Here is a 22965-nt window from a genome sequence, read left to right on the forward strand (position 1 = left end):
TTATTTTATTTTATTTCTAGTCGTCCAACTGTATATTATATAATTCTTTTAATTTAAATCCTAATTAAAATGTGATAATATCATGTTTTCTCCATTATTCTATTTTATAATCTTTATCTCTTGTTAATTTATAATTTTAATGTCCTCCTTTGAACTCTACGAATAACATTTACCATAGATAACCTATAAAAAGATAAATGTCAAAATGTTATGGCGGCAATCTTTGGCGTTTTGATTATTTTTATCATGTATTTCTTTATTTATATATTTTCATGTAATTATATTAAAAAATAAATGTATAGCCTGACTATGTTTATAAAATTCTTGGTATATTTCGGAAAAATACGCAAATATTTTGAACGTTAGAAAGTGAGGTTATAAAGGTGATCAAAGTGCCTCCAGGCTGAGATTTTATATTGGTTTCTCTACAGGTGTGATGTATAATATATTTTGTCATTATCTTAAAGTAATGTATATTTAATTGTATCCTAAGGAACAGTCATAATTATTGTCATTATATTCTGTCCTAGATTATAGATTATTTGAATATTAGATTAAAAAATATGAAATGTAGCTAACGGTTTATAATTTTAATGAATTTATTATGTTGTTAATTGTTTATTCTCCATTGAAATGTTTGAAAATTAATAAAATGTTTGTTAATCTATATTTATTTTTATTTACCATGACATCTAAACGCCATTTATTGTTTATTAATTTCAAATTGCGTTATAATCTATTTGAATTTTTTTTTCTGAACTTTCCGAAAATATAAGCAAGCACTACAAAAATAATTAAGATTCAAATTTTTTAAATAACCGATACTGATGATGATTCCACAGCACAGATATTTAAGTCACCTTTGCCAAGTCATTTGTAAAAAAACATTCTTACAGTTAGTATAAGTAGAAATGTAGAGGATCTCAATATATTATCAAACCCATAGTATGTTCTAAATTTTCAATGGATCTAAAGATTTTTTATTTTTTTCAAAAAATCAAAAATCCCTAAAAAAACATTGTGTTTATTTTAGTTTTTTTTTCTTTATCGATATTCTGTTTAAATTACGTAAACCCAAAAAATTTTTGAACGATTACTTTTAAAAAAAAATCGATATGATATAATTATCTCACAAACAAAACATAGTCTACAATATTGTCCGAATGTGATTATTTTCACATTGTTTATCTTTTCCAGATATAATTAAAGTAATCAAAAAAAAATGTCGAATATCGAACACGTTAACAAATGGTGTTTTAAGATAAATAACCTTTGATAACCTAAACCTGAACATTGCAATAAAAATTCGCAAAGTGTAGCCATTAAATAGCTCAGTTTCTTCTTAGTGGCCGTCTGAGACGAACGTAAAAAAAGGTAAGCACAATATCGAATTAAAAATATATATCGTATATTTAATTTAATCGACTGCCAATTTGTATTGGAATATTAGAATATAATTTTTTTTTCCGATTTTATTGATGTTTTTTAAAAAATCATCATCATCCCTTGCCGTATCCTACTACCGTAGGATCGGCGGTCGGTTTTACGTGTGTTTTTAAATAATAATAAGGAATGTGTAATTAAATCGAAATGAATAAAACTAAATGTTACATTTAATTTGAATGATGTAACTACCATTTTTAACATGCTTTTTAATAACTAAAAACAATTTAAGATAAAATTGATTGATATTTCGTTACCTAACCTTGAAATTATTGATTTTGTTGCACACCATCCGACTGGTTTTTCGAGGAAATTCATAGGAATAATAATTTTTATAGCACAATGTCTGTGAAGAACGCATTTGAGACGAGCAAGATTGTTCCCGATGTCATCCCAACCGCACCCACGGCTCTCATTGGGGTAAGAAACATTTTTTAAATGGAACACGATCTTCTAAACATCCAAATACAATCTTAACTTTTGTCGTAATTTGTGACCATACATAAAAAAATAGTACGAATAGCAATTGCAAATTTAATTATTGAAAAATTAGTAAAACCAATAAAAAGGTAGTAAAAATATTACAAATTAAGTAAAAAAAATTCTTCCCTTGAGTTTAACTCGAATCTTTTACTCTGGTTCCGTTAATTTTTAAAATAAAAGGACATTTATAAGTTCCACCCTTTTTTTATAAGGAAATGCTTGGATGGGAAAGTGGATTTGACGGCGGAGGAGACTCATAGAAAGGGGAAATATCCTCTTTATGCGCGTCTCCTTCTTCGTCGATTTTGGTTAGGCAACGCATCTGCAAATGCGGATGTCTATGGGCAGCGGTCGCTTCGCCGTTTTGGCGGATATAGGTGACCGCTTGCTCGTATGCCACCTCATTGTATGTAAAAAAAATTACACTTAGTTTTTATTGTAATTCTGAATACGTAAAAGCAATTAAATAGAATTGTTATTTAATTCATTAAAAACTCGGTTGACTGATGATTTGATTTTCTCAGTACTATATCTAGCTGGGAATCAATTTAGTACGTAAATTGATGTGACAGACGGATGTATAAATTGCTTAACTATATGTGATTGTTATTCAACTCGTGAATTTACACTTGCCTTATTTATGAAACCATATTTACGATAGTGTTAACTTCAACACAGACATTTGTAGTCAAATTAGATAGTCTAAATTTAATTTGCAAAAGGTTGAGTATGTCTGGTTTTTATTTGTTATTATCTGTTCACGATTTTTATGTCAAACTAGCTGTTCCCGTGCGACTTCATTCGCATGAAATTATGAAAATTGTTTTATTGATTACATTTGTCAAATTCAATTGCAAATGTCAAAATGACATGACATGATGACAAAGTGTGGCAATTTTGCTTCCTTGATGTTGGCAGCAACTTATGGTCTCTTTCCCACATTAGGATTTTATCCAAAATGCCAATTACCCCTAAGTTTAATGGCGTGAAAATACATAGCCTAAAGCGTGACGTGATTGTAGGGATTTTTATTAAAATAAGGATTATTCAACAATATGCTGTAATTGCTGACATCTTAGGCAACAAAGAAGTGTGTGTTTACGCTTTATTATAATAGTATAGATTTTAAAACGTAAACATAATTCACTTTATCAATAATAATTTACTTATTCGATTGATTATTATCGTTGAGTAATAGTAATTATTCATTGACGTGGTATTTCCAAATGTTAGCAATCTCTGATAAAATTATTTGTTCATAAATAATTATCGTAGACGTTGGGGATTAAAATATCAATTCAACCATCAATCAATTTTTGTATATCGCACAGTGCATAAATAATGATAAAATTCTTTCACGGTTTGGATTAGGGTTGTAACGGAGGCCATTTTAACGGAAGCGGATGCGGATGCGGAGGCGAAGTGCTTCACCTCTGCAGAAGCGGAGGTCAATAATAAAATATTAAATGCGATTTATTAATGAAATAACAAAACTACGTTAATTTAAAAGACAGATTGGTACATAATTACAAAATACAGTTTATTATGCAAATATAATGTATAACAATTATAGTTAGTTGACATATCACGCCCGCGTAGACCGCATAAATGAAACCTAATCGCCCCACTAAATTAACCCTCATTATAACTCCGCATAAGAAATACTGGAAACGGAAGCGGATGCGGAGTTATAATTTCTTGCGGAAGTCCGTACTTGCGGACACAGAAGTGGAGTTTCTTTACAACTCTAGTTTGAATACAAAACTTTGACATATGCGGAAACATAAGCTTTTATTCAGCTTCTTATGTCAAAAAGGGTTAAGAAAACTATTCAAAGCTTGACCAGGATTAAATACATATTGCGTAAAAATATTTTACTAGTACTTTTAATTGGAAAGTGATGGAAATAAGGTGGTTAAAGCGCAACCAGGCTAGGAATTTTGTGTTCTTGGCCATACTCTTTTTTATTTATGATTTACTCTGCCTACGTACGGTTTAAATATATTTTACAAAATAATATAAAAATGTAAACACCATTCAATATCTAAAATGGCGGCTATCGCGGGACAACAATAAGATAATCAAAATCAATAGATTATTGTTATTCAGTTTTACCAGTTTAGTGATTTTATAAATTGCAACATCATGGATAACCGTCATACTTATTATAAATGTAAAAGTTTAGGTGGATGGATGTTTGGAGTTTGTAGCCTAAACGGTTGAATGGATTTCGATGAAATTTGGCATAGATGTAGAGGATAGTCTGGAAGAACACATAGGCTACTCACTTTTGTTTTTTTTTAATTCCACGCGGACGTAGTCGCGGGCGACAGCTAGTAGGCTATAAAACTAATTATTGTTCCACATCTTCACACGTAACATAAAATGGTATTCTTAAATATATTTTTCCTATTTCGAACTTTATTGTATACTAGCTGTTGACCGCGTCTTCATCCACGCAACATTGAAATAAAAAAGTAGCCTATACCTAACATGCCCGTCTTTACCTATCCGTCAGTAAGTCCGGTCGAAATCGCAGTCTCCGTGTCAACCACCAACTGGCATGGCATATCTAGCTGCGTTATTGGGATGTCGTCTCAACGCCTCGCTCAACTTCCTTCCCCCTTCCATTCACTCCCTCTACATGGCCAAATCGGCCAGCGCAAATACATCATCTTCCCGAAATCTGGAATTTTTCTTTTGACATTACGAGTAAAAACAGACAGACATTTTATTATATGTATGTAGATAATCCAGTAAACAGATTAATATTTAACAACAACTGACCTACTACAATAAAAGTATTGTTGTCATTACGCCAATAGAGACTAGTTTTCAGAACATGACTTCTGAATTGAATTTTGAGGTTATATATTTTTAAATTCCTTATTCAATTATTATTGCAGTTGAACTACGTAAGTGGCGCGGTTGCCAACCTCGGCAATGAATTGGCTCCTACTGTAGTGAAGGATCAGCCCACTGTGACCTTCGACGCAGAGCCTAACGCATACTACACTCTCGTCTTTACCGGTAAGTTTAAGTATTTTTCAACTAGCTTTCGCCCGCGGTACTGTCCGCGCAGACAAAAAAACGTTACCTCTATGTTCTTCCAGAATACCTACATCCGTGTCATTCATCGAGATCCGTTAAGCAATTTAAGTTGTAAACATCCATCCATTCAACTTTCGTATTTATTTTACTAGTTGTTGCTCGCGACTTCGTCTGCGTGGAATTAAAAAATAATAAGAATATTGCCTATTTTATTCAGCGATAACGTAGCTTTTTAATGGTGAAAGAAATTTTGAAATCGGCCAAGTAGTTTTTGAGATATTTCAAAACATAAAAAAAACAAAATGCATATCTTTTCTCTTTATAATATTAGTATTGATTATTAAAGTAGCAAGTGTCGTGGTTACTTTTGTTTTTTACTATTTTTTATACTACACTAGCTTTTTCCCGCGAGTCTGACTACGCGGAATTAAAAGACAAAAGTGAGTAGCCTACGTGTTCTCCCAGACTATCCTTTGTCTATCCAAATGTCATCGAGATCCGTTAACTTGTTTAGGCTACAAACTCTAACAAACATCCATCTAAAAATTCGCATTTATAATATTAGTAAGTAAGAAGTAGGATGTTCTTTATTTCAGACCCGGACAACTACGATGGTCCTGAACCAGTATACCGTGAGTGGCATCACTGGTTGGTAGGAAACATCCCCGGTAACAATGTATCCCAGGGCGAGGTGCTGTCCGGATATATCGGTTCCGGACCCCCAGAGGGCACTGGTATTCACAGATACGTCTATATTTTGTACAAACAACCGGGAAAAATCACCTTCGATGAGACCAGATTGACCAACAAGTTAGTATCTTTATTTTTATTAAATAAAAAATAGATTTGGTACTAGAATTTCATACTATAAAATTTAAGTAAATTAAATAATGGACTTAACTTCAAAGGATTAAAATGTTTTGATACTCTTAACCATGATTTTCAGCTATTATTAAAAGATGTTTTTTTATTTAATAATTGTTATAACTGGCTTTCACCCGCGACTGCTTCAGCGTGGAATTAAAAAAGTAGCCTATGTGTTCTTCCAGACTAGATCCATGCCTAACATCCATTCAAACTTTCGCATTTATATTACTAGCTTTTACTCGCGACTTCGCCCGCGAGAAATTAAAAAAATTGTAAAAAAATATATAACCAATGTTATTCAGTGATAACGTAGCTTTTTAATGGTGCAAGAAATTTTGAAATCGGTCCAGTAATTTTTGAGTTATTTCAATACATACAAGAATACAAATCATTCCTATTTATAATATTATATTAGTATACAAGTATATATTAAGATTGATTATGTAAAAATATTGATTACAATTGTATTTTATTTAAAACTGTCTTTGAACCAGGTCTATCGATGGGCGCGCCGCATTTTCAACCAAGAAGTTCGCAGAGAAGTACAATTTGGGCGCTCCCGTCGCTGGCAACTTCTACCGCGCGCAGTTTGACGATTACGTGCCTTTGTTGTACAAGAGTTTGGGAGTTTAATTGTACACAGTGCGACAAACTTGTGTGACCCGGTGAAGCGTACTATAGAACACATTTATTTTTGTTAGGAATTATGTAAAAGGCGCTTATTGACAAGATCCCACAGACAAAGGATTTCATTATTCCATTCTGGAACTTCAGAATTGTTTGACGGATTTTGTGATACTTTCTGACATTGACAGTTATTGAGCTATCGTAATTGACACTTGTCCACCGGGTCTGATAAGTTTGTCGTTTTATACTTATATATCCATCCAAATATTTTCCTTTGAACTTGTAATTCTTGAAATTTCTGAATTTTTGAATCAGAAGTGTAAAAACTTACGTATTGGTATTTGTACAGTGTAAAATGTAAAATCTCATTTTCCTTTTTACATTAAGTGAATAAATTATTTACAAATATATATTTTTTTTATTTATAAACCCCTTATAACCTAAGGTAAAAAAATGTAAAATGCGCTATCTTCCTAAAATCTTACTAACTGTTGCCGGCGACTTCGTTCACGCAATATTAAGATAAAGTATCTTGTAATATGCGCGTATGTCTACTCTTCAGTGAAAGTCCGGTCGAAATCGGCTCAGCCGTTTCGGAGATTACCCGGAACAAACGCGGCTTGCGGACAGATAAAAAAAAAATGCGATTTTCGCTCAGAAACGCAAATGCATCATCTTACCGAAATCTGGAATTTTTCTTTTGAAATTACTGACATTCTAAATTTTATTATGTAAGGTATACGTGAAAGTTTAGATGGATGGATGTTAGTTTGTAGCCTAAACGGCTGAAAATTGTCATAGGTGTAGTCTGGAAGAACAAATATGCACTTTTTTCTCTTTTCAATTCCACACGGGCGGAGTCGCGGGCGAAAGCTAATAAATGAAACTAAAGCATCAGATATAATGTTATATTTGAAAGGTTAAACTTCTCTTACAATCTAAAGCAAAACACAAAGAAAATCCAAAACCAACTGATTACATCAATTGAAATGCAATATTCTAAATGGCGATCTAAAAAAAAGGAAACTGAATCTATGATTTCATATTCCCTATTTAAAAAAAAATACTTTTGAAATCCCCGGAAATCAATCAAGGAAAAAAGAAATCTCTTTAATTAAAAGAGATGTAACTCATCCCAAAATAAGAAATAGCTACGCAACATTAGGTGTAAGCGGAAGGGAGAATCTCAAGTGTCATTTTTTCTTTAATGGATTTAAAACACTGATCTGTATAAAAAGATAGGTCTTTTAGAAACATAGTTTAGTTCAACCCGACTTTAACTCACCTGTTGACATTAACAGTTAATAATTACCCAAAACCGTTAAAATGGCGAATATCAAATAGTCGAAACATTTTATCCTATCCATTTATAAAGATCAGTGACTCAAGGGTATTTATAACAATTTTAGTTCCAACGCCATCTGTCGATTACAATTGCAGTTTGGAAAGCAATTGTTTCAGTCTTAGGTCGGCGCTCGCGGAGAGCGGACGTGCCTAGTTGCCGAGCTGCTTGTACAGCAAGGGCACGTAGTCGTCGTACTTCGCCTGGAAGAAGTCGCCAGCGACCGGGATGCCGAGATTGTATTTAGTTGCGAATTTGTTGATGGAGAATTTAGCACGGCCCTTGTCCGATCTGAAATTACATTTATTTTCAGTGACTGTTTGAAATTTACTTTAAAACTAGGACGAAGTGGTGGAAAAAAAATTGCTTGGTAGAAAAGATGCGCGCTTTGAAACATCAACAAATAACTTTAGAAGGGACTTTTTACAATAATTTATTAAAGTGTATTCAGTAATAACTCAATCACCAGTTAGTATAGCCATCCTTCCTTTACATACTTGTATTTAGTTAGCTCACTTAAATGTTAGCTTAATTTATAAAATCTTAGACAAGGTTATTTAAATTTTAGATTAGCTTATTCAAATGTTATCTCATGATATATTATCTTAGCAAATTAAAATGTTAGCTTAGCTCACTGAAATGTTAGTTTAGTTCATCAAATGTTAGCTTAGCTCACTCAAATGTTAGTTTAGTTCATCAAATGTTAGCTTAGCTCACTCAAATGTTAGTTTAGTTCATAAAATGTTAGCTTAGATCACTCAATTGTTAGTTTAGTTCATAAAATGTTAGCTTAGCTCACTCAAATATTAGTTTAGTTCATCAAATGTTAGCTTAGCTCACTCAAATTTTAGTTTAGTTCATCAAATGTTAGCTTAGCTCACTCAAATGTTAGTTTAGTTCATAAAATGTTAGCTTAGATCACTCAATTGTTAGTTTAGTTCATCAAATGTTAGCTTAGCTCACTCAAATTTTAGTTTAGTTTATCAAATGTTAGCTTAGCTCAGTAAAATGTTAGCGTAGCTTATTCAAATGTTAAATTAGCTCACCAAATGTTAAGTTAGCTTACTCTAATGCTAGCTTAGCTCAGTCAAATGTAACTCACGTGTTGGGCAGGCGAGGCTCATCAAAGGTCAGCTTCCCCGGCTGCTTGTAGACCAGGAAGACGTATCTGTGTAGGCCGGTGTCGGGCGGCGGGCCGGCGCCCACGTACGCGGAGAGCACCTCGCCCGCGGACACGTCGCAGCCGGGCACGTTGCCCACCAGCCAGTGGTGCCACTCGCGGAATGTCGGCTCCTTACGCGACGGCGCGTCGGGGTCTATAACGAACAACCAATGGCAACAATAGCCTAATGGTTAGGGCACCGAGTACCTTGCGGTCGAAGGTTCGAATCTATTTGACTATTGTCCGGACAATATCCTAGCACAAGCTTAGAGCTTAGTTGGAATAGTTAATGAAAATTTTAATAAATCAACAAAAATCTATTTTATCTTTATGATAATTGACACATTACGAGCTTCTTAAGCTCGTAGCTTTTTGATGAAGGAACTTTTAACATCGGCGCAGTAGTTTTTGAGTTATTGTAATAAATAAATTAAATCATTGGTCTATTTGCGATACCTTGATATCTCAATTATTGCCTTTCTACATATGCCAAAGAGAAGATTTATTAAGCACTAGTCTTCAATTCTGGCTTAAGGTAAGCAACATGTTCCTCACCGGTCATGGCCACCGTATAGAAGGTATTCTGCTCAGCATCCCATTTCACAGTGGGCTGGTCCTTCACTTGGGTCGGTGTTAGTTCATTACCCTCTTTCACCTCCGCACCGCTGGGGTACTTCACCTGGAAAAAACATAGTCAATTCTTAACAAACTACCCACTGATTAAACTTAACTAAGTATTCTAGAATCATCATTGTTAGAGACATTTTCGATACATTTCAATATGATTTTGATTTAAATAACTCAACAGAAATACGAAGATGACTTCTGTAAATTAAAAACCTTGAACATAAAACAATAATAATTGAAGGTAAATAATGAGCTAAGGAAAATTCCTTAATAAATAGGAAAAAAGACAAGGTAATTGTGTTAATCTTTCAATCCACTAAAATGACCCTGTAAAAGGATAATTCTAAATTACATCTTCCTTGTAAGGAAACTGCATAACCTGATACACCTAGATACAAGCGGTTTATGATTCTCAGTTGACAAGGTTAACAGGATCTTATCCTTTGAGAAGATAACACGACTGTAACCTGGGGTCTAAAACCTCACACTCGATTATTGTCGTCCCTTTCACTCTACTGGTAAAAGAAGAGGTGACAATATGCATTAATACGGGTGTATCGGTTAGTTAAAACTGTATTTGCTTGAAGGGAAAAGATGTGATTTTATAGATTTATGATTTTAAAGACGGTTTTTCGTAGATAAAAAATAATGAAAACATAAAAATTGTTAAGAGTTATTTATTTGTAGTTTGTTTATTAGTGTAACATAATAAATATATTCAATTTGTAATAATTTTAATTGTAATTTGTTGGGTTAATGAGGTGTAAATAATGACATGAATACATACAGTCGAATCAACCAATTAAATATAGTGAGTGTGCTAGTCACGGCAATCAAACTGCAATAAAGGATCATATTCAATAATAACAAAATTACATTACAAAAGAAAATAACATATTAACAATGTATAATTTTCTCCAACAAATGAATGTAAGGATTTTTCCCAACAAGCGGAAGTAATGTTCCGTGGAGATGTTTTTAACAGACTTCAAAAAGACGGTTCTCAATTTGACCGGTATTTTTATGTATATACGTCGATTACGCTGCGATTTATGATCAATTTAACGTCATATTTGTTTTTTTTTTTGTTTGATGCGGAATATCTGTAATTTGACCGCATTTTCTAAAATTAAAAACTACCCAGTAGTTTTTGAGATTTCCTTAAAAAATGTTCATTTTGGAAATTTCCGACTTTTGTCGGAAATTTTAGTCTTGTTTCCTTTTTTTTTAAATGTAGATTTGTATTTAAGTTAATTTCATTGTTATGTTTTAAGCCTTTAGGTCTTAGGTGCTAAATGACTGAAACGACTCCCAAAAACAAACAATTCACTTTTGGTCCTTCTAAATAAGTTCACAAGAAATCAGTTTGCTGTTAGCTCTGTTCGCACAATTTCACCACTTTCTCTATTCTCTGACGTATCTGTCTTTATAACCTGGTATACACTGCCAAAAAAGTACACGAAACTTAAAGATAACTTTTTTTTAAAATAGATTAGCTGTTGCTCGCGACTTCGACTACGTAAAATAAAAATAGCTTATGTGAATAATTTTTAATATCAGCCCAGTAGTTTTTGAGTTATTTCTATACAAAAAAAAACAATTTTTTCTCTTTAAGATATAAGTATAAAATAAGATACAAAATATTTTGTTACTGTGCTTTTTAAAGTTCAAAATAGCACTATTTAGTGGCATTTCTACCTGTCAATTATTAAAACAAACATCGTCGAGAAACGAAATAGAAACTGTGGACACTATCTCAGTTTCAATCCACAAGATAAAAGATATTGATTGTTGATAAGATTCACTCTAAACAAAAGTATTGGCTTTTTTACATAACGTATTGAGAAAGCCGACGCATCCATTTCGGAACGAAACGAGTTTTAAAACGATAAAAACGAAACATGTGTCGAAAATAATCTAAAACGAGTTTGGATATCTTAATACATTAAGAATATATTATGTTAAAAATAAAAATAGTTTAACAACAAAAAATAATCGGTGTGAAAAATTAATTTACGCGAAATGAAAACTTGATTTGCTTATTTTAACTTGGTCATGGTCTAAAGGTAAATGTAATTAACTTGAGTTCCTTATTGAATTGCAATAAACATTTAATTTTAAAGTTAAAGTTTTATTAAGAAAAATATCTTAAAACAGTTTAATGCAAAGAACTAGATTCGATTCCCGGAAACATCGAACTTTCTTAAATAATTATGAATGCTTCAGAATAATTTCAAAACCCCTAACCTGTACATCTCGTCCATTTCCATTTTTTCGAAGCTAAAATTATAAGTCATATATATTTAATTGAAACAAAACTCACCTTAAGTTGAGCGGCAGGGGCGATTGGGACAACATCGGGAACCACGGCGTTCTCAGCAAACGATTTAGCGATGGTAGACATCCCTCTAGCAAGCACCCTAAAATTGACCATGCCGACGGCTAGTAACAAAACAATCACACATCTCAACATTTGCCCCATTTTAAAGGACAGCACACGTCTGTTCGTAACGAACGTCGAAACAGTTATGCGTTGAAACTATGCGACAACCGTTTAAATAGCATTCGTTACATTGAAAACTCTATACCTAGCCAGTATGTTGCAGTCACTTTGTATAATGCGTTATATTAGAAAGTTTCTAAAGTTACTATTTCTACTTTATTTCACTAGTTATTGATGATCATCTGGAGGTTAGCACGTCTATAGATACTCCTTCCCTTAAATGGGAAGTCAAAGTAATGTAAAAAGAATGTAAAAAGGATTGGTTGCTTCCATTACAAAGTTAGACGTTCCGTGTTTTGACTAATTTTTACAATATGTATGCAACATTTACACAGGAATTAACCATAGATTTTTTAAACTCAGTGTCAAGATCTGATTATGTTATTTTATCTTTGTTAATAGTTTACTAAGAGATATAAATATTTACCTGCGTCAATGTAATGCAGTGAAATTTTAAATAAATATGGTTCCACAGATTATTAGACTTTTAATAACTGTGCTAAAATTGTTTTATAAACAAAAATTATTCCATGACAAACTTGTGCAACATTACTATATGAGCAAAATGTTTAAAAAAACACATATAAGATTTTATTTTAACTGGATAAAGTAAAAAAGGAGTGATGGATTGCATATAACAAGGAGAATGTTAGTTATGAGTGTGGAGGTACACTGTCAAAGGTAGACCTAGAAAGAGATGGATGGCGTGAAAGATGACATGATAAAAAGGGAGTGATGGCTGAGATGATGTATGATAGAGTTATGTGGAGGACAAAAATCTGTTGCACCGACTCTGTAGAAGCAGCATAAGGAGGAAGATGACGATAAGATCAAAAAAAATTGTCTCTTTTAGTGGATCTTGATAATTGACACATGTTAAACATAGTCTAAAAGACACATATCTATTTACTATGCTTTATTTTAATTCTGCACACACAAAGTCACAGGCTCAATCTAGTTGTAATATTAGAATGCATAATAAACATGATTCTGCCATATATACTAGTACATATGTACTTATTTATGTGTATATGAAGTTTCTGATTCCGTGATTGGAATGTGAGTGTCCGTATTATGACAACATCATTGTCACTAGAGTCTAAATATTAGCACTTGTTTTCACACTTGGAGTTCGTTAAAATCATACACAAGTATGTTGAATTATAATCATAAAATGTGGAACAAAAGGTATCTTTCCAGCAGTAAATTTAGTCTGCTGAAGTTTGTACTGCAAAATGGTTCAACCACAGTATACTCGGTTCTAAAAAAAATACAATAAGAAATGTCTCATACTATAAAACTAGCATCTGCTTGCTACTTTTTACCCATTTGTAGTATAAAGTATAATTAGGCCAATATGGTATAATATTATTTCAAACTATGTTTCGCCCGCGACTCCATCCATGTGGAATTACAAACAAAAGCAAGTATGTGTTCTTTCATATTATCCTTTGCATCTATACCAAGTTTCACCGAAATCCGTTCAACCGTTGAGGCTACAAACTCTAGCAAACATCCATCCATCCATCCATCTATACATCCAAATGTCACATTTATATTTAGTATGAAGTGTGATTGTAATATTTGTGAAAAGTGAAAGAAAAATGATTATAAGCTAGTTATTACTGGACTTCATCAGCACAGAGAAAATCTAGCCTCCCAACAGTGAAAGGATTTTTCAAATTGGTTCAGTTGTGGAGCATATTCAATGTAAATAAACAATCAAATAAGAATAAGTTATAAATTTTCAATCATTATGTTAACACCTTATGCGGTGGATTACATATAGTATTGTTAGAATTCTTATTAAGATATTTTCATGACAGTCTAATTGTTTTTTATATGAAAGACCTTTAACTTTAATAACAACATGTACTAGTACATACTAATACAGAATATGTTAAATCCATACAGGTAATGTCATATCAGGTCATATAAACCGGTTTGACATATCAAAAACCAGCTTTTCATATCATAAACTGGTTTGTTAAAAAATAATATTGTTTGTAAAAACACATGTAAATGGTATATAGGTATATAACCAAGGCATTTATTTAGACTGCATTACGTGACGTATAACGGGAATATGCATGATTGGCAGCACGCCCAAAATTATCACCTAAATGCCGGTATTCCGACATTTTTAAATTACAACTATAGACCAATATTTACATGTATTAACTTCGATTTCTAACGTAATATAGAGAAAATAATGATTTCTGGCTAAGGTACAATTGGGAAATTATAATTTATCTGTTACATAAGTACAATCAGGAGTTTTCTTAAGACTGGCGCACTAGTTCTTGAAACTATAAATATGCAAAAGGTAAAGAACTAAAAACTTCTTACCTTAAAACGAATGTAAAATCTAGAAAACTAGGCAAGTATTATGAAATATTGATGAATATAAATCTAGATAAGGTTTAAAAATTCTAGAAATTGATAAAGATAACACGCCGGCCTAAGATGACACGACTCAAATTGACATTGACATAAACATACATAAAGAGCATATACGATATCGAGAAAAATAACAAGAACTAAGATCTTTGCTGTTATTAGAGAATGAATACAAGATACTGGGATAGCCTTCATTTTGTAAAATTGAAAAACATGAATGCCCTGGCTTACTGTGTGAATATTGCATGCATTAGGGCCTGTAATAATTTTGTTTACAGTTCTTTTTTAGATTCTTGCTCAAGTGTCGTTTCTGTCTTAATCAATCTTTGTTGTTTGTGTCAACTGTCAATGTCAAACAAAAGTGCTTATTTTTCGATAGTTGCGTACTTTTACGTGTTATTTCTAAATTTTTACATGTAATCGATAACTACCTTAAATTTTTAAAGCTTACAACGAAATTATCATGTCATATTATCAAATATATTCATTACTACGTAAGTGGAAGAAAAAATGAAGTGTATATCATGTTAGGTGATATTCAACTAACGAAGCGTTTAATAGTTATTGCATTAGTTCTTGGGGTTATTCTAATTTTAAAAGAGTACGTATTCGACTTTTCAATATGAGTCAGTCGCGGGTGGCTTACTTTTACAATGCGGACGTAGGTAATTTCCACTATGGACCTGGTCATCCGATGAAGCCTCACAGGCTCGCAGTAACGCACAGTCTTGTGTTACACTATGGTTTACACAAGAAAATGCAAATATACAAACCTTACCAGGCTAACGCACACGATATGTGCCGGTTTCACAGTGAAGATTATATAGAATTCTTGCAGAATGTCACTCCACAGAATATTCAAAGTATGTAATACCATTTTAATTTATTAAGTATTTAGTGGTTTAATTTATCACGAAAAGTAATTTAATAAATGTAAAAATTGTTACTTTTAGAAAGACTTGTAAATAAAGCTTGTTTTTGACTGTTTAACTGTGTGTGTACAGAATGAACTTTCCAATCCACTTTAGATTATCAGTGTGCATAGATCTTAGTCTATCATGAAGCTTAATTAGTTAGTTTTATTAAAAAAAAACATTAAATACTTGTGACTTAACTTTTAGTATTGATACCAAAGATTATATTTGTTTTAAGCATAGCAAATAAAAAGAACTCATTTGAGCATTCATCTGCCTAACAGTGGAGTCCTGGCATGGCTTCCGGATAGTGTAGTGGTGGACCCAAGAGTCTAAAAAGAATTCAACAGTTTAAAAATAGACTAGATAAACTTAAAATCTCCGAGCAACAGTTTTCTTTAATAACTAACAAAATACTTTAATTTCAGCATATTCAAAAGATTTGTTGCATTACAATGTAGGTGATGATTGTCCAGTATTTGAAGGTCTGTTTGATTTCTGCTCTATGTACACTGGTGCATCATTGGAAGGTGCAATGAAGTTGAACAATAATGTTTGTGATATAGCAATTAACTGGTCCGGTGGATTACATCATGCAAAGAAATTTGAACCTTCCGGTAAATATAAAATATAATAGATTTTAATTTACAATAGTTTGACATTTTATGTTATGAGGAGGGATTAATCTCAAGGAGAACATTAATTATGAGTGAGGAAGGGTATACCAGTAGAGGTAGATCTAGAAAGAGATGGATGGATTGCGTGAAAGGTGACATGATCAAAAAGGGAGTGACGAATGCAATGACATATAATAGAGTTATGTGGAGTAGGATAAGGAGGCTGATGATAATGATTAGTTTGACATTTCACGTCTAAAAATACAGCACTGTTAATGTTGTTAGTGTAAAAAAAAACCAAGGAGTACCGTGCAATAATAAAAAAAAACTATTCTATAGAGATAGTTCACTCATAGGGAAGTTGAGATGAATATTATATAATAACTAGGTGTAGCCCACATAAATAGCCAATGTGTTCTTCAAGACTATTTTCTATATTTGTGGGTAAATACAGCAAGACCCATAGAGCTAGTCTGAAGTAACAAACATCCATCCATCAATTAAAACTTGCATTTATGATATCAGTAAGGTTTATTAAAAATTGTTTCTGTTTGTGTTCCAGGTTTTTGCTATGTAAATGATATAGTAATAGCGATATTGGAATTACTAAAGCATCATCCTCGTGTATTATACATTGACATTGACGTCCACCATGGTGATGGAGTCCAAGAAGCGTTCTACCTAAGTGACAGAGTGATGACAGTTAGCTTCCATAAGTATGGAAACTACTTCTTCCCAGGGACAGGTGATATGTATGAAATTGGAGCGGAAAGTGGAAGATATTTTTCAGTAAATGTACCTCTAAAGGAAGGTATAGATGATCAGAGTTATGTACAAGTAAGTAACTTTTTTACTAGAAGGTGTGTTTATAATTCAGTGATTTATTAATATGTTAAATAAAAAGGTACATTCGGAAAAACAGGTGTTTACCTTTAGTGATACAATTATTTGAACATTTTGACGTCGCGGACATATATCTGTACAACACAGCTTATATATGAGTCTGTAGGAAAAAAAGTTAGTGATACACGGCTAGTTTTATTATTATCCCTTCATTGTACCACTCACTACTATTCAATTATTTATTTATACCTAGAGACGTTTGTCTCGTTCTAACGAACAAAATAGTGAACAGTGGTAGAGCCAGCTTTAATATCTTCGCACGAATGGGCCGGCTTTCCCCGTGTAATACCACGACCATACAGAAAATAGGCGTGAAGTGGAAGCAATGTCTGATTAGCGTGGTGCCGAAGGCCTAATTTCAGTCCCTCTCCCTTTCCACCCTTTTCTTGAGAGGAAAGGATGGGAAGGAAAAGTGGATTTGACGGTGGAGGAGACACATTGAAAAGGAAAGTGTCCTCTTCATGTCTTCTCCGTCAATTAAGGGTAGGCAACGCATCTGCAATTGCGAATGTTTGTGGGCAGCGACGCTTTCCATTTCGGTGGATTCAGGTGGCCGCTTGTTTGTTTGCCACCTTGTATTATAAAAAAGAAACATTTTTTCACAAATTTTCCTGATGTGGAACACCTGGATTTTATACACTTTTTTATTATGCTAATGCTAGTTTTTAAAGTTATGTTCTTTCAATAATTTGTAGGCTATAAACATCTACAGTAGAACCTCGATAAGTTAAAGTCCAAGGGAAACACAAAACATTTTAAGTTATCAAGGGTCTATATAGAGGTTTTGGGCTCTGATGGGAATGGTATGTAATATTTTTTTAAATTACAGAGGTTTTTAAGTTACCGAGGTTTGAGTTATCGAGGTTCTACTATACTTGTATTTTAAGCATAATGGTTAATAGTGCTATACAAAACTATACATATAGATTATTAGTTGATTGTGTATATTTTTTTAGGTATTCAAACCTGTGATATCAAATGTGATGGAATTCTACCGTCCTACAGCTATTGTATTACAATGTGGGGCTGATTCTCTGGCGGGGGATCGCCTCGGTTGCTTCTCATTGTCCACAAGGGGTCACGGGGAATGTGTCAAGTTTGTGAAGAATTTAAATGTGCCTACATTAGTTGTAGGTGGCGGAGGGTAAGTGAAAGTTGTACATACTAATTGTAGATATATATATATGACGTCATTTTTAAAGTACGCAAAATGTTTGGAATGGATACAAATAATTATTGATATATTTTGTCCATCCATATGTTAAATTATAAAGACTATATATTAAGTTTGATTTTCAAACTAAATCATTAGGAAAAGTATATATTCTAGAGATATTAAAAAATTCAATTTGTGTGTATGGCATTTAAATATTTTTATTCTTATCAAAGCACAATTTGTGTCATTAGTATTATTAAAGTGACCAACAGAAATGTCCATTTTATTTATATGTCGCAATCAGAGGAAGAAATCAATTTGAATTTAAGTCATAATTAGATCACGAGCGTCTCTAAGCGACTTTCGTGAGAACTTAGAATATTCTTACAATAGGGATCGTTGCAAGAACATTGTTTGAACGATATTGGTAGATAGGTAGGATAGGTATACGAGCTTGGTAGATTGATGATATCCTGACTGAGGAGTATTGTGAATGTGTTCCTGGAATCCGACTTTACCCATGGCCGCCCACATGTGTTCTCGAGTAGTAGTAATTCTGATATCGTGCTAGCTCAAGTCGTTATATTTAAGTAAGTCCAATATTTAAAAATATGTATGTATAATTTCAGATATACATTGAGAAATGTTGCCAGATGTTGGACATATGAAACTTCCTTATTAGTTGATGAGAATATTTCCAATGAACTACCATATACAGAGTATTTGGAGTTTTTTGCACCAGACTTTCAGTTGCACCCAGAAATTAGCAGGTAACTATGCAATTTATTTATTTAATAAGATCAATAAAACATTTATAAGAATACTAACGTTCCCCCGCGACTCCGTCTGCAAAGAATTAAAAAATCATGTGTCCCTAATTGGGGTCTTGGAGTCGACTTTAAGTTAGAGGTGACAATATAAGGTTATTACTACATGTAAAAGCTTTGTTTAATATTCCAGGCCTGATAATACAACAAATGCGAACAGCAAGCAATATTTGGAGGCAATCACTAAATATGTGTATGATAACCTCAAAATGTGTCAGCATTCCCCCGCTGTGCAGATGTCACATATACCAGGTATTATTATATGTACTGATTGACAAATTTACCTTTATCTCTTTTTTATAATTAACTAGATGTTGCTTGTGACTTCGTTCACATGAAATTAACCAAAAAATTATAATCAAGATTTTTTTTTATAAGGACTTTGGTTGATAAGTTGATAAGTCCAACAAAATTTTTTCAGGTGATTTCTTCCCGGAGGACTATAAAATCAAAGAAGAACCAGATCCCGATGTGAAGATGACTCAAGAGGAAATAGATAAATTTGTGGAGCCCAAGAATGAGTTCTACGAAGATGATAAGGATAATGAGAAGGAGACAGTTATAGAGAAGAAGGAAGCATAGCATACGGCCGATTTGACTGATCCTTTAGTCACTTGACACGTGAAGGGATACAAGAGGTATAGACATTTGTTTATGTAACCTCTTTAGTGCAGTGATTGACTTTTAAGTGATTAAGTGAAGTGTAAGCGTAATTAAGTTAAGACCCGGTAAGAAATACTGTATTCAAATAAGGATATCTAACTTGACAGGTGCTGCCACTGACCTTTATCAATGGACAGGCTATATCTAGATTGAAATAGGCTTATTTCATTGAAATATAAGTAAATTAGCAACTAAAATGTGTCTAAACAAAAATTTAATCATTAGTTTAGCAAATTATATGGACAACAGTATTTTGGGTGTTAAATTACTTGGTACTTACTGGATTATTCCTAAGATGTTTGGCTGTTTTTTTCCCATTTTCGCATTTCGGTTGCTGTTAGTCATGTTGAGGATTTGAACTAATATAGATAAATTTACTGCCATCATCAAAAACTCTAATTTCCATGACCTACCCATTTATACAGATCAGTGGAAGCGGCTATCAGTTGGTTCTGTCAGAAAATATGTAAAATCCACCAGATCTGATGTCAGTCTACAGTTTCATTGATCAATATGTAAAAATTTGCTTAGGTCTAAAAATTGCCTGTTAGATGATAACTATAGTCCGATAAGGCGTTTGATATTGGATAACAAATACCGTTACCATGGAAACCTTGCTTCCTTGATGTCAGCTTGTAGTTTATGGTCCCTTTCCCACATGAGGGTTTTTTCCAATTTTTTTACCCCCTAAGTTTTATAGCGTGACTATATAGAATCTAAACAATGTAGTAATGGCTCTTTAATAAAATAAATATTATTCAAAAACTTGCTGTGATTTCTACCTTCTTACGGCACGGATTATTAACGATCGTATAGAAGTGATTTAGTATCGGGTCCTGTCCCACCACTAACTGATATAGGCTAAGATAGCTTAAAACGACGTCGCTCCCAGATAAGAGAAGAAAATCTGATATTTCCGTCACATATTTTACATGTTCGATTGTTATCTGGATATTTACAATTTGGTGGGACTGACCCTAAATATGTAAAACTTGCTTAGTCTTCAAAATTTACCCGTGAGATGATATCTATAGTCCGATAAGGATCTGGTGGTACTTTAACATTGACAGTATTAGAGCTGTTGTAATTCACCTTCTCTTTTGCACATCAAGTGAGATATGTCAATTTATTTCTGTGGTCATAGACAATGATAAATAAATATTTTCTCAGTAAGACTTAGGACCTGTTCCACCACTGGCTGATAGAGGCTCAGATAAATTAAAAGTAATGTCACTGTCATAGAGTACCAAAATCCGATATTTCCATAACATACTTTATATGATGGTTATCTGACAATTTACAAGAATTGTGGAACAGGCCCTTTATATGTAATGCTTTCATTTGGTCATATCAGGATAACTGGCAAATTATGTTTTTTTTTTTTTCATATATTGTGTGTTCAATATTTTATATATCCTTCAAGAATGCTAAATGATTTAATTGCTTCTCCTGTAAAATAATGAAATTGCATTTATCATGACTTATGGCCACAGAATTATACTAATATAAAATTGTATAACCTATAATTTTTCCAAAGGTAATTTACCGACGTTATGCGGTGTAACGTTACAAAGTGTAATATTTACATTGATCTTGTTGGTTTCCCCGAACCACTGAATCATCATGTAACATGTAACATTACCGTGATGTTGGTACATCTTGGTTAGTCTTTTTATATTTTAAGTTTAAGTGAATAATGCTCATTGGCTTTTAATTTCTTCCTCTAGATATAAGTTTTAATAATAGAAAATTAATGGTATTTTTTAACATTATTTTATCATCTAGCAACATTCATTAAATTTTACTATAATCAAGGTTTTAAAAATGAATATTGGCTATTGACCAATTTTTCATTATATGTGTATTTTTTATAGATTTTAACTCAATCCAATGCATTCAATTTTAATTACAAATAGTAGAAATATTCATGTCTTATTTTTTTTATTTCATGACATATTTGAGTAATTTTAGAAAGCAACTTGAATGATTCATTGTAATCTATAACAAATAATGTAGTAAATGTAATTTAATATAATGCTTCGCCTAGATGGTAGGGAGAGGATAGTTGTGGAAAAATAGATAAAAAATATTTGAATAAAACCATTTTTAAATTTTAACTTCTTCAACCTAGGTGTACATCATTAGCCGGTGACGCCTTTGGGCAAACTGTGTAATACATAAAATAGGATAAATTACTGCCGGTTATAATGCAGTGTTATGCATGTATATGACGATTAGCTTAGTATGTCTTAAAGTAGTAAACCGTGGGTCTAAAAACATAGTCATTCCCGCTCTTTCTTATTGAAAAGACAAGGACACTATGTTTTTGAACACGTGTTTCGTAAAGGTTAGCCTATAGAGTGTTACATAAACGTTTAAAATACGAGGATCAGTCAAATCATTATTAAATTTGTACAAAATTTAAAATGTATAGTATAAGGTTAGTTAGCGGAGTTTAAGTAAGGAAATGCAAGTTAATTGACAGTTCATAGATAAGCTAGAGTTAAGGATTATAAGGTTAGTGGTTTTTAATGGTAGAAATTGCTAGAAAATATTGCAACTAGGCTAAGGCTAGCTTAGGTCTTCACATTCTTAGGCTTTATTTTAATTTTTAGGATTTTCTAATTTGTTTTTTGAAGTAGCCACATATTTTATGTTTTATAAATATGAATTTATTATATTATTGCTAGTTAAAATAAATTATCCTAATAACGGCTTAATAAATTGGTATTTTAGTAGACTAGTTACAACTTTTAGTAATTCTTTGAAGTATAAAATTCCTTCCATATGTAAAAGATGTCTTTGGATTTAAAAAGTTATCTTTTTTTAATTTTAGATATAATATATTTAACAACTTGTATAGTAAATGAAAAGTTCACTATTATTTTAAGGTGTAACTTAGAATTCTTAAAAATGGCACATACATTTAAAGTGACACATATATTGGTTTAAATATTAGATATTTTAAATTATAAATTTTAGTTTAATAGTTAATTATAATTAATCACGTTTTTACTTTATAGTTTTGTGTATAATGATTATTGGATTAAATCATTTTATTTCAAAAAAGCATTTAATTTTAAATATATTGTTTTACAATAGTATAAGGAATAATAGACATTTTTAGTGTGGCAACATTTTCGACATTATTTAAAGGCCGCCAAAGTCGGGCATTCGCTCTCCGGCTCTGGTAGCGTCTAGTTGTGTCAAAGTGTTCGGTACATTTTGAGGTTGTAATTGTAATTATTTGATTCTTTGTTCCTCCTAGTTATTGTTGTAAAATTACTTTAAAACTAGTTAGATAGATTTAGTGTCCAATCAAATAATAATCGTCATCTTGTAATTTTTTTTTTATTAAAATTCGTTCGTAGTTGCTAAAA

General features: G+C 32.3%; 3 protein-coding genes across 5 annotated transcripts; 2 read left to right on the plus strand and 1 right to left on the minus strand.

The window, feature by feature from the left end:
* The first annotated feature begins 1293 nt into the window (after positions 1 to 1293).
* Positions 1294 to 6842, plus strand: LOC106106625 (protein D3-like). The gene is made up of 5 exons (XM_013287236.1): positions 1294 to 1373; positions 1780 to 1863; positions 4833 to 4956; positions 5574 to 5787; positions 6339 to 6842. Exons 2-5 carry the CDS (start codon positions 1786 to 1788, stop codon positions 6475 to 6477), a joined length of 555 nt encoding a protein of 184 aa, XP_013142690.1. The 5' UTR covers positions 1294 to 1373; positions 1780 to 1785; the 3' UTR covers positions 6478 to 6842.
* Positions 6843 to 7365: 523 nt separating this feature from the next.
* LOC106109129 (protein D3-like) lies at positions 7366 to 14599 on the minus strand. Of its 3 annotated transcripts, none has more exons than XM_013290550.1 (5): positions 14455 to 14599; positions 11926 to 12022; positions 9531 to 9654; positions 8916 to 9129; positions 7366 to 8104 (listed from the first exon to the last, which is right to left on the minus strand). In XM_013290550.1, the coding sequence occupies exons 2-5, from the start codon at positions 12004 to 12006 to the stop codon at positions 7966 to 7968; spliced, it is 558 nt and encodes a 185-aa protein (XP_013146004.1). In that variant the 5' UTR covers positions 12007 to 12022; positions 14455 to 14599; the 3' UTR covers positions 7366 to 7965. The 3 variants fall into 3 exon arrangements, with proteins under 3 accessions (XP_013146004.1, XP_013145997.1, XP_013145989.1); XM_013290543.1 differs by having other exon boundaries at positions 11926 to 12044; XM_013290535.1 differs by lacking the exon at positions 14455 to 14599 and having other exon boundaries at positions 11926 to 12137.
* A 261-nt stretch (positions 14600 to 14860) lies between these two features.
* On the plus strand, positions 14861 to 21368 carry LOC106109550 (histone deacetylase 3). The gene is made up of 7 exons (XM_013291105.1): positions 14861 to 15368; positions 15848 to 16036; positions 16599 to 16873; positions 17896 to 18083; positions 18725 to 18865; positions 19056 to 19174; positions 19344 to 21368. Exons 1-7 carry the CDS (start codon positions 15128 to 15130, stop codon positions 19502 to 19504), a joined length of 1314 nt encoding a protein of 437 aa, XP_013146559.1. The 5' UTR covers positions 14861 to 15127; the 3' UTR covers positions 19505 to 21368.
* Positions 21369 to 22965: the final 1597 nt, after the last annotated feature.

This window comes from Papilio polytes, unplaced genomic scaffold, assembly GCF_000836215.1.
Source record: "Papilio polytes unplaced genomic scaffold, Ppol_1.0 DF824269.1, whole genome shotgun sequence".
In the NCBI taxonomy this organism is placed as follows: domain Eukaryota; kingdom Metazoa; phylum Arthropoda; class Insecta; order Lepidoptera; family Papilionidae; genus Papilio; species Papilio polytes.